The sequence below is a fragment of the Macrobrachium nipponense genome, chromosome 20 (assembly GCF_015104395.2).
Source record: "Macrobrachium nipponense isolate FS-2020 chromosome 20, ASM1510439v2, whole genome shotgun sequence".
NCBI classification, from domain to species: domain Eukaryota; kingdom Metazoa; phylum Arthropoda; class Malacostraca; order Decapoda; family Palaemonidae; genus Macrobrachium; species Macrobrachium nipponense.
Genome location: NC_061089.1, coordinates 25008158 through 25020899, shown reverse-complemented (window position 1 = coordinate 25020899; position 12742 = coordinate 25008158). Strand labels below are relative to the sequence as shown.

The window sequence follows — 12742 nt, the reverse complement described above, 5'->3', positions numbered from 1 at the left end:
TATTGCGTAACTCATCACCTGACAAAAGGCGGTACTTGGGACGACTGTATTGGAATAAAGTATATCTTCGTTATAAGTGAATATCGTATACGAGTTACTGGTGCACAGAAACCATAGTCCTAAGTTTACTTTGGTGGTCCCGACAACAAAAAGTCAAGGATTCCGGAAATGACTAATTACTTTCTGAGGTGTAAAATGTTCCATTCAGATCTAAAGATGTAAACGAATTATATCTCAAGCTAAAGGTTACTTCACTTTGCATATTCGTAGGACATATGTACTGTAATCACTACTATGTATTAATGTTATTAGTCATACCTAACATGTCAGCAGGTATTAAAAAATTTAGCCTTGATGTGGTAGTAATTGTTGGTGTTTTTAAAATTGCCAAAGTATTCAATCTGAAGATGCTATTAATCTCTGTTGCTATTACCTACTACTTCTGCTACTTATAAAAATAGCATAGTAATAATGCATATATTATTTTTATGATAACGATTTTGTATCATTACTGATCCTGTTGTTTAACGTAAAACAAATGAAAATTTCTCTTTTGCCCGAGAAACATTTAATATTCGAAAATCGACATAGCATCTAGTGTTTGTTGTGAATAATTTGTAGCCATTATACTCGATGATCCTTGGTTAATCTTGACGTGTGAGTGAGGACACGTGTTGCTAGTCCCAGTAGGAAGACCTTTTCGGTAATTGATTTATGGGTCCTCTTTCAAAGGAAGATTATTCATGTTGGCTCTAATGATCGTAAGATGAATGATGTCTGTGCCTGGTGATAACTTAGATGAGTTTTTAAAGTGGAAGATAAATTTGGCTCAGATTGATTAATTGGTAGCTCATAAATAGGCCTATCGGCTCTTGGAATGAGACGGATAAGGTGTGTCTGTTTGAATTATGGATCGTTTTGTTGAAAAATCTACATTTGGCATATTGAAAAACGGGCGTAATATATTCTTAGCAATAGATTTATCTTTCTGTCATTGTAAGAATTAACCTTGAAGCGGATGTATAAGTATCCTTATTGAACGAAGTTACACGAATGCAGTTCTGTGAAGATTTTTGGTTGAGTTTCTGTAAAAGAATTTTTTTTTTTTTATGGAGAATGTAGAATATATGTTTGCTTTACTTATAAAATCAAGTCCCTCATTTCTATAAGAAATGACTCTTAGTAAATTAAAGCTTTATATTCCGTGCAATGAGTACACATACAACATTCCATTTCTGGAATAAGATTTTCTTGACCTTTGTACCGAAGATAGTTACGTATTTTGCTTCCATATGAAGGCGAAAATTTATTAGGGAATAGTTTCATTCTGCTTAGACTGTATTATCCTTTATAGCTACGAAGGCGTAATGAATGTCATTATGAATTATTCTTAGCTATTCTGTGGCAGTGTATCTCTCGCGGTCTCCCTCATATCTATTAGTTGCAGGGAGTTTTTTCATCTCAGATTTCACATATTTCGAGGTAGGTCAGTATCAGTGCGCTAATCCGACGTGGAGCGAAGTCAAACTTGTATAACTAGACCTTTAATTGCATAAGTGAAGTATTACAAGTGTGGATGAATGGAAATGATCAAAAGACGATCGTATGGCTTACCTTTCAAAGATAGTGCAGCTTGCGCATGCGCCATTAACAGAAATACTCGACGGAGCCTTAGTAATAGCTACTGCAGTAGTAATATATTTGGCTCTTCATGCCATTCCAAAGTTATTTCTGAAAATCCATGACAGTTTAATTAAAATCACCTCTCATAAAAAACGGTCTTAATTTAGTAGAGTATAACTCATGAAGAGGTGTCTTATGAAGCATGGCTTCTTCATAGGTGGTCTGTCTGGAAGGATATGGCTCATTAGTCGAGATGGTATCAAGCTCGTTCTGCCGTTAGACAGAAGGACGGGCTAAGCAACTTCATCATTCTCCCCAGTTGATGATGATGATGATGGTGTTTCACATGATGATCGCTGAAAAGGGCTTAATTTGCTTATTATTCCACGTCCCTCTCTCCTCCTCCCCCCATTCTCTCTCTCTCTCTCTCTCTCTCTAAATTGGGCTGTTATTCATGGGGTCGGTAGCTGACATGATATTATGATTTTTAAGGTTAGATGTGTGTGATACATGTTTATGGATATGATATAACTGATTCAAATGTTGTGTGTGGTTAGGTCTTGTCACTGGTCAGCATCGCCGGCGCCTGTGATATTGATTGCGGGATGTCTTTTGCTAAGCATCGTCATTTGTTTGTCTGAATAACTGGGTAATTAGAAGTTGCTGGTGATGATTGTTATTGAGGCATTATCTGCAGTGCAATTGATGAGTAATCGCTGTTTAGAGATGAACGCAGTTAAGAAAATTGCTCTTATCCTTACTCGTCAAAAGCTTTGGTCAGTGGAAAATTGTTTTATTGTTAGGTTTATTTTGGCTTTTGTGAAAGTAAACGCACCACACTTACTGTATTTACACAGACACACATACACTTACTCTCACTTGGGCAGACATGTATGTGCATATACATATGCAAATATATATATATATATATATATATATATATATGTATATATATATATATATATATATAGAGAGAGAGAGAGAGAAGAGAGAGAGAGAGAGACGAGAGAGAGAGAGAGAGAGAGAGAGAGAATTCTTTGAATGTTTTGAAACTTTCCTCTACTTTTTTTTTCCTGTGTGTGTGTGTGTGTGTGTGTGTGTGTGTGAGGTGGAAGGGGGGCTGGTGGTTGATGTGGTAGGGAGCGGCGCCATTGGCAAAGGAATAGACTATATTCGTAGGTGGTCGAAGTGAAGTGCTTAATTACAAGTCTTTTGCTGACTTGTCGCAGGGGTCAGAGGGTTAATTAGAACGAGACCGCGCCAAGCAGATTGGTTTTTGTGTGCGCCAAGTGATTGCTCTTTTGGGCCTCTCCTCCGTTTGGGTATACGCGCTCTCCACCAAAGGTCTCGCCTTATCGCCTTCCTAGTCAAATACAGGGACGGAACCAGTCATGCATAATTTATTTACGGTTTTGGATCTAGTATTTATTTTAGTGCGTCCTTGAAGTGCTCTTTTCGCTGAAGTTGAACGAACGCTGCCTTGCCTTAGGTTACGCATGCGATATACAGTTTTTTTTTACTTTTTTTTTATTCAATTTTTTAATCATACCTGCATGTTATTCATGTTCAGAATCTATTTCTTTGCCAGATGTACCCACTGCTGCTTTATATTTATACATTTTCATGTACATACCACGCGATGTACAAGTGATCGTCATCAATGTATTTTTACGTTAAGAATTAAATTGTCCTTTGCAAACCTCTTAATTAGCTCAATTACCACACAAAGATTTCCATTCGTGTCAAACTTAATGTGAAGACAAACTGATTTTGACAGCATAATTTCCTTTTTGAGGCATTGTTTTCATGACCATACCGACCAGCATAGTAGTGGTGAAGGCCCCTTAGATTCACATTTAAGTGATGTCTTTGGCGTCGCCTTTTTATTCGCCATATGGAATAAGGCGGCATTCTCCCCCTATGGTTATCTGAGCCGTGTCAACGCGAGCCAGGGGCCTTGTACGTAAGGGCTGCTGTGAAGGATCACCTGATAAACACTGTGCAGAGTAGCCAGTCCTTGGGGAGTCTGGCTAACTGGTTATTTACTGAATTAAAAGTAAACATGGCTGGAGTACTGATTCCTCATCGGTTTGAGAGGAGCAATACCCTTTTTGTGCCGTTATGTTTGTTTACATATGGATGGGAACTCACTGTGTTGCCAAGTGTAAGGTCAGTGCTACCGGTACTGCAAATAATTCCAGTAACGGCATTAATAATAATAATAATAATAATAATAATAATAATAATAATAATAATAATAATAATAATAATAATTTCTCTTTCACCAGCATGAAGACACCAGCCATTTTCTTAAAATGCAGTGATATCAGGAATAAAAAGATGATTTCTGAGCTCTCAACAAACATTGGGAAGTTGTCCTAGTATCACTAATAGATTTATTAAAGAAAAAACAAATGATTGTGTTTGTCATCGATGATGATTAGGTCATAAACGTTGCAAAGGTGCATTTAATTATTATTATAATGATTGAATAATTATTATTGCTGTTGAGTTTAGATTTCATGCTTATCAGGTTTTTAATGAATAGCTATTAGAGCTGGCCCAGAAACCTTGATAAATGGGATGAAACTTTGTAAATGATCTCTCTCTCTCTGTCTCTCTCTCTCATCATCATCATTTTCAGTGGCACAGCCATTACATACTGTAGATGTATTTTGACATAAGGTGTATTTACGAGTCGAAGATATGAAAACGGAGTCTCAGTCTAGTAAGATATAGCAAGACTGGATGCATGTCAGATACACTTCCACAAAGAAAGAAGTGAGAGAGTTCTGTTACAAGAAATTAATGCTTGTTTTGTGTAATAAACGTTGAATATAAAAAGGCTAAAAGTAAACACGGCGTGTTCTCTTTCTCTAGAGGCAATAAATTGACGGAAATTATATTTGAAAATAAGTAAAAATTGTGCAGTACTATACGTATATAACCTTAGCTGTTTAGCGTAAAGCAGTGTTTAAAAGCCAAACGGTCATGTGGAATTGAAGTAGCTACTAGACATGGAAAAAATGGCTTAAACAGAAACTTTTTTACGAAAGGCTTTTCTGAATATAAATTTAAGCTGTATCCGACCTTTAATTTCTATAAACATTTGAAAGAAAATAATCGGCTATCTTACCGTTTTACCAAGAACTAAAGAAAAATATAAAAATTTGGTAACTTTTCACACGTTTTTCTCTTCACTGTACAGTTGCAATGATGTCTTTTCCATTACCTTCTCCTTTCCAGCTACAACTCTCGTTTACCATATATATTAGAAAAAATATTTTTCCTGGCAAAATCTAGCATTTTCCCCTTCCGGAGGGATCTTTTTTTTCTATATGGAATTCTTATAACTTTTTCTCACCATGGAACGAAATTTAGTTTAATGATTATAATGTATTTGCGAAAAGGCGATGGGGCTAAATAGGAAATTCGTTTATAACCGAGTAACATATTCAGGGGGTCCGTTTATTTACACTGATTTTACTGCTCATGAAATGGTTTTCCTGTATATCATGAAATTAGTTCGTTTAATAGAAAATTTACGATACTGAAGAGTTTATTAAATTTGTTATATTAATTTTGGGTCATTTTCATTTGGATGTGCAACTTAGTACCTTACCGGTTATGTCTAGAGGAAGGCAATTTAAGCAAACAAGAAACACATATGGAGCTTTTAATTAGGATAAAGTACATAAAAATCACGGAGAAGTCGTGAGTTGTAAACGTTCCAAGGCAGCTTGTAAAGTTAATTAACTTGAATTTTATCTGTATAGTGACATCAATTAGAGTCATATTTACTGTCGCGGAAGAATGGAACTTTTAGATGAAGTTAATGACATAAGAGTTTTTCCCTTGCTGGCTTTTTATGAATTATGTGTCCTTTCATGCGGAGATAACGTCAGTTACGAGTTTTGCATATGACCATTTGTACGCTCGCACGCGCTCGAATACTGATTATTTTGTCAGAACACGATCATATATATATATATATATACACACATATATATATGTGTGTGTGTGAGAGAGAGAGAGGAGAGAGAGAGAGAGAGAGAGAGAGAGAGAGAGAGAGAGCGAGGGTTTAAATAGATAAAAATGTAAGTACACTTTTTATCCATCCGTTCTGATTTTTCGGCGCAATTTTGGTGAACTTCAGAATCGTCTGCCGAAGGCGCATCAAAAATTTATCGTTTTCATAGATTTTTTTGGTATTTTGAGAAGGAATACACTGAAGCTATTTGCATATGGCCTAAGTGAGAGAGAGAGAGAGAGAGAGAGAGAGCCCAGAAAAGGCGTATATAAGGATGGCCTTTGCGGCATCGCGTTCAATCTATCGTTCAGGTTGTCAGTTTGGGTGATTTGATAACGTTAGCCGGGTGTTGGGTGGAACAACCGAACTCATTGATTGTAGGCGCCTGACCATAGGCGTGTGGGCGCTTTCACGCCCCCACAAGGTCTGTGTTTGTCTGTCATATCTGGTTGTAATCCCTTCAACCTCCTCTCTCGCAAAACCTGCCTTAGTCTTTCTGTGTCGAACTGGATCCTTTCAGGGAGAGAATCACAATACAACAGTCGAGTCGAGTGCAAGAGGCTGCGTTGGTGCGTTTAGGTTCATGTCCTCCAATTTATTCTTTGCATGGGTCTCTTCTTATGAACTGAAGTGGTCCAGGTCTTCAAGTTTTATTACCTCTGCCAAAGAAGTTATTGTTGCTTATTGTTGGTTCGGTTTCTCTGTATGTATGTTTGTCGGTCGGCCCGTAAGATTATATGATAAGAAATGAATATTTAACGAGCCACATCTTTGTTAATATTCATAGAAAGCTTCTCAGACAAAGGGAGTCAATCAGTGGATGTTTTCACTAAATTTCATTAATGTTTATTGTTCCGTAGTTAAGACATTTTGAGGAAAAGACACATGCAGTTTTATTGCTATTTCTGTTTCACTGCTTTGTATTTGAAATTTTCCAAATGAAGTTGTATGCATATTCTGGCCGTAAATAACTAACTCTAGTTATTTACAGTAGTAAATTACTACTATCTATTCATATACAAAGCTTTTGCAAATTGGCACATTTTCATTCGGTATTTGCAAATGATCTTTATTACTCTATTTATGTATATATGTGTATATGTGTATATATATATCTATATGTATGTATATATATATATATATATATATATATATATATATATATATACATATAGAATCACACACATGCATATGTATATACACACACAAGCACATATCTATCTATCTATCTATCTATCTATCTATCTATCTATCTATCTATCTATATATATATATATATATATATATATATATATATGTGTGTGTGTGTGTGTGTGTGTGTGTGTGTTTGTATATCTTTTCATAATTTTTATTCGGTTCATATATTTTTAAACAATATTCTTTCACACGTTCAGTGACTGAATGTCTTAATCAAGCGCTGTCTGGATCAGTTAATTCTCGACTTTGACCTTCCAATCCTGCATGAAGGATGCCCCAAATCGAGCCGAGACAGGGAGAGACCTGCGACCTTGCTGGGCAGGAGAGTTCAAGAGAGCTGTTTAGAGACCGTATTAGGATCGGTTGCTTACGGCGGAGGTTGAGTGTGGTCCTTATGTAGAGATGCTATCTGATATCTGTTACAACTTACTTGGTAGGGAAAGAGATTGGTTAATGTACCAAGTGGACAAACAAGGTATTAAAAGACTTGGTTAGGAAGACTTCAGTAGATGCTGTACAGATGCGGCGTCTACACAAAGGCATTTGGAAATGGTATAATTGAAGAGGTGCGTGCTTAGTTCACTTACAGCAGCACAGAAGTACTGTGAAGTTAATCTGACGCGAGACATTGATGAATGGTTTGTTTTGTTACTGAGCCTGTCATCGAATATCTAGGGATGGTATTTCTCTGGCCTTATGGTAGTCGCTTCCCAAGCTGTTACCCTTTTTTTTATTTCTTTCTCATTTCTGCCCTACATTCACGCTGTAATGCTGTATTTTACTTATATATATATATATATATATATATATATATATATATATATATATATATATATATATATATATTGTCTTCAAGGCTCAGGAATATTCTTTAGGTGCGCATCTCTCTCTCTCTTGCTCTCTCGTGAAATGTAACTTGTTCCCATGTCGTGAATATATTTTGATCTGCTAATTCGACTTTCTCCCTAATGGTAAGATTGGCGCTGTCGATAATTACATACGAGGCATAACTTGGCAGAGCTTGTTAAATTCACAAGTAGTTTTCTCCATCTGGCTTTGTGTTTGGGGATCGACTTGCTCCTCTATTTCCAATAGAAAAATCCTAATGTTATCTGGGAACATTTCAAGACTTAGATGTTGTCAGCCACCCAAAGGATATATTTATCTAGTTTCTTTTATTCCTAAGCATACATACCATGTGAAGTATTCAAAAGATTTTCCAATGTTTCTTTTGTATTTAGTTTTCGTTAGTTGTAAATTTGTTCTTTTGGTTTTTTTAAATAAGTTTTTGTATAGATACCACGTATTGCCTTTGGAAAGCATTTATTAGTATAATTTACCTTCCTTGTTTTTCGAAGTATTTTTGTTGATATTAGTGAATTGACTATGATAGTGTCTATGATAGTGTTGGTTTATAATGTTATTATTGAGAATGCCTTTAGCCACTGAATAGTTCACTGCAGAAGAGTTATTTTGTTCTGCTAAATTCGAAAATCTTAAACGTGAGGTAGTTTGATAAGTTTTCACTGTATTGTTCCCTTGCGTGTTCATGTATTAGTAATTTACTTAAGGCGCCGTGGTATAAATATATCGCATATTTTGACTTTCATGGTTATTTATTCCTGATAGTATAGTTAAATTGATGAATGTGCATGCCGAACTGTGTCACCCCTTTCGTCATTATGCTCCTTAATCGCAAAATAAATGATGTCTGACGTGGAGTTTTCTTGTTGATGATACAAATTCCCTTCTTTCTTTCTTTTTCTCACAGATCTATACGGACTGGGCGAACCATTACCTGGAGAAGTCACGGAGCCGGCGTCATATCCATGACCTCCAGGCCGACGTCACCGACGGCGTCGTACTGGCGGAAGTCATCGAGGCAGTTAGTAAGTAAAGGAGCTGATTACGGCTCCTCGATATTTACAGTCAGTCTCATTTTATGATGTAGATAACTTTCTTGGGATGCATACTCCCATATTTTATGTGTTTTAATGCCGGCGATTTTGACAAAAAGTATGCATAATATACTTTATTTTTATATATAATGTCACTTGATAATTTTATATTAAATTATTAAGATTAGGATGTGTATTTTGTTTAGACCAGTTCAATTTTATGATGTTTATTACCTAAATGACAAACATTTTCTTGCTTATGAAAATGTATCTGTTGCTTGAAAATCACATTTATGATCAATGAATGAATTCAGGAGCCTCACCTAGAATATATATATTCAAAAAGCAAAAATAACTAAGTTTTATTTAAATAAATGCTGTTAATAGATTTATGTGCCTTGCTAAATTCATGTTTCCAATGACTTAACTATAATGAGTATATAAAGTATTGTGATGTTTATGTGTTTACACACACACACACACACACACACACACACACTTTTATTATGACACTAGTGGAGTGAGATAGTATTCCTTTCAGTTTTACTGTCAAATTTCCTTCATGCATCGTGCTGTGTAACTCTACTCTTAATTAATTGCTGTCTTGTGTTATAACAAGGTCATCTCGTAAGCACGGAACTTGATTTTTCTTTTTACTACTTCTGACGCCAGCAACAAAATGTTTGTCGTCGTGAATGATAAGTTTTGTTTGGCAGTTGAATCAGAGAAGCTCGTAACACCTTTATTTTTTGTTTAAATAGTGTATTTCATTTTTGCTACAGATGTAAATCCACTTATTTGTAAAATTTATGATATTGTTGCAGCATATTTAAGTATTCGTTTTTTTACTAGATTTTTTTTTTTAGCTTTTAAGCATTTTCTATGCTATTAAGCACTGCGGTTACTTTAAACATATTCATTGTGTCGATCAACCCTCCCCCATAGTAAAAAAATAAAAGTTTCAATAGTATTGTATTCGGTAAGAAACGTATCTTTACATCTATATATTTATTTAATTAAGGTGATTTTTTAAATGAAATGTTAAATAGGCCAGATTTGTTGGGTTTATTACGCATTACATATAATAAACAGATATTGTCGAAAAATAATCCCGCAAATCTGAACGCCCTACAACTGTGAGAGGTTTTGGGAATCTGTTCCCGATTAACCCGCGTGATTTTGATTCCCCGTCTAATAAATCCTTGGAGCAACGACGCCGGAGACACCACGCTGTCCCTTCAGTCACCCGACACCCATAAGCGTTGTTAGGGCAAAGCCTCCCTCCTCTTAACAATGGCACAACCCATTCAGTCTGGAGGTTGTGATCATTCCCTCAAGAGACTATAAAACGTGATACCCCCTCCTTCTCTCCCTCCACTTATACCTACCCCTTCCCCTTCTCTCTCTTCCATATAACTCCTTGACATATATATAGAGGAGCGGCAGGTGCAAGTAATCCTTTTATTTTCCGATAGGCAAATAAATATTCTCTGATGACACGGTTGTGATTCTTGAATGTGAATACATTTTCCGGTGAGGACGGTGGGAAGCTTCAAATGGGCCGACGAAGAATGACGGTGTTTAAGTCTACACCTGTTAATTTTTTGTGGAAAATTTAATGAGAACCAATGACAGTCATTGTATCATTTATGTTATCAGTAAAAGATAGAATAAAAATTATTACATATGAACAGATAGTTACTGTAATGAACAACAAACATCCTACATTCTAACTCATTTAATTGTAATAACCACAATGCCCGCTTAACTCATGTTTTTACGTAATTTTACAATTCTCCTCGAACGGGTTAATGTAGTCATCTTGTCACTTGTTTTTCGATTTAGGTTAGGTTCTTGTTAGAAAATTGTTATGTTATTCCAACCCATTGTTATTCAGCAAAAGTTCAGTGAACTAGTCTATTCTGAGGTATACGTAGAATATGGCGTCAAGTGTATGTGTGGTGTACGTTTACAGGGAGAACTTAATAAAGAGCTTATAAGTTCATTATAAAGAAAACGAACTTGTTTACTAAGTCATTCCCTAGGTGCAGTGGATTCGACATAAAATTATCATCAACAACTACGCTGTATTTGAAATTTGAAAAGTGAAGAATTGAAAAAAATAAACTATTTTAATCCCTGGAAACGTTTCATCCTCTCCGAAACTTTTGTTTAAATCCAGTAACCTTCCTAGTTTTGCTTATCCCACGACTGATCTCTTCTCGCACCCTATTACGGACTAAAACGTTTACTCCAAATTTACTACGCAAAACCACGAAATATAGACGCTAATAGCTCTCCATCACCTACAATAATGTTACTTGGTCAATTTTCTTAGCTCCTATTTACCTTACAACTGTACTGATGCCCAATCTTCGCAATTCTCTTCTTTGTCACTATAACAGTATCATTTGGTGTAATAATAGACTTAGAGATGTATGAAAAAAAAAAAAAAAAACAGAACATATTGTGTATGGGTAGGGATTGTAGAGAGTTTGGAAATAGAATATTAAAGGTCAAATGATACTGTTATAGTGACAAAGAAGAGAATTGCGAAGATTGGGCATCAGTACAGTTGTAAGGTAAATAGGAGCTAAGAAAATTGACCAAGTAACATTATTGTAGGTGATGGAGAGCTATTAGCGTCTATATTTCGTGGTTTTGCGTAGTAAATTTGGAGTAAACGTTTTAGTCCGTAATAGGGTGCGAGAAGAGATCAGTCGTGGGATAAGCAAAACTAGGAAGGTTACTGGATTTAAACAAAAGTTTCGGAGAGGATGAAACGTTTCCAGGGATTAAAATAGTTTATTTTTTTCAATTCTTCACTTTTCAAATTTCAAATACAGCGTAGTTGTTGATGATAATTTTATGTCGAATCCACTGCACCTAGGGAATGACTTACATCCCAAGGGAATTGTTGTTAATAAATGGTTCTGCCCATGCAATGATTCTACCCTGGCCTTTTGGCTTAAACAAACGACGGCCAGTGAATTTGACCACCCGTTTATCAAGAGAGAGATACATTGACATCGACTCTGCTGTACATATTCTTATCGAATTCTGGTTCTCTACCAAGACTCTTTATCACGCTATTTACCCCGTGATAGCTGATTATTAAATTTGTAATAAATGTCCACTGTGAATATTTTTTCGGTACTTATATACGTGTGACTGTCACTCATAAATATTAAACCACAAATACCGTTTAGGTGTATGAAGTAGCTAAGAAAGTAGCTTGGAAAATTCTCTTTTTCTATGAAGAACTGTAAAACTGAACATCCACTTGGCCTTTGATTTTTCTGATTTTAACGTAATATTTTTTCGTCGTTGTTAGCAAGCGCGTAATTTTTCTGTCTTCGAGTTGACTGGTTTTATTTTTATTTATTTATTTTTAATTTTTTTTAGCGTTTTAGTATACGGTCTTGTTTATTTTCTGTATTATTTTAGATTAGATTTTTATATAAGCTATTTTTTTACATGAACATTATGTACATATACACTTACATTATATCTGTCTATCTATCTGTCTACATACATGTATATACATACACATTCGCATACAGGAGCGCGTGCACACACACACACACACACACACACACACATATATATATATATATATATATATATATATATATATATATATATATATATATATATATGTGTGTGTGTGTGTGTGTGTGTGTGTGTGTTTGTGCGTACGTGCTTGTGTTCAGTATATTGCGAAATGTTTTCTGATAAATGAATCCTCTCTGCAGTCATTTCAAATAATGTCATGTAATGCAGGTTTATTGAGCCTTTTGATGATAATGGACCTCTGATATGTTGCGAACATTGAAGCCATTGCTCTTGTGTGTGTGCACATTGGAGAGAGAGAGAGAGAGAGAAGAGAGAGGAGAGAGGCGAGAGAGAGAGAGAGAGGAAGACGATATAAATTTCAGCCCAATTGGACGGGGCACTAGAAAGGGAGATTCTCTTCGACGTGGCGTGGATCTTA

General features: G+C 35.6%; 1 protein-coding gene across 1 annotated transcript in view; it reads left to right on the top strand.

Moving 5' to 3' along the window:
• The window catches only part of LOC135223627 (neuron navigator 3-like), a 451104-nt gene that overhangs the window by 97545 nt on the left and 340817 nt on the right, over positions 1–12742 (top strand). The window contains exon 2 of the mRNA XM_064262246.1: positions 8622–8739. Within this exon, the coding sequence (XP_064118316.1) occupies positions 8622–8739 (118 nt within the window). The remainder of the gene's footprint in view (positions 1–8621; positions 8740–12742) is intronic.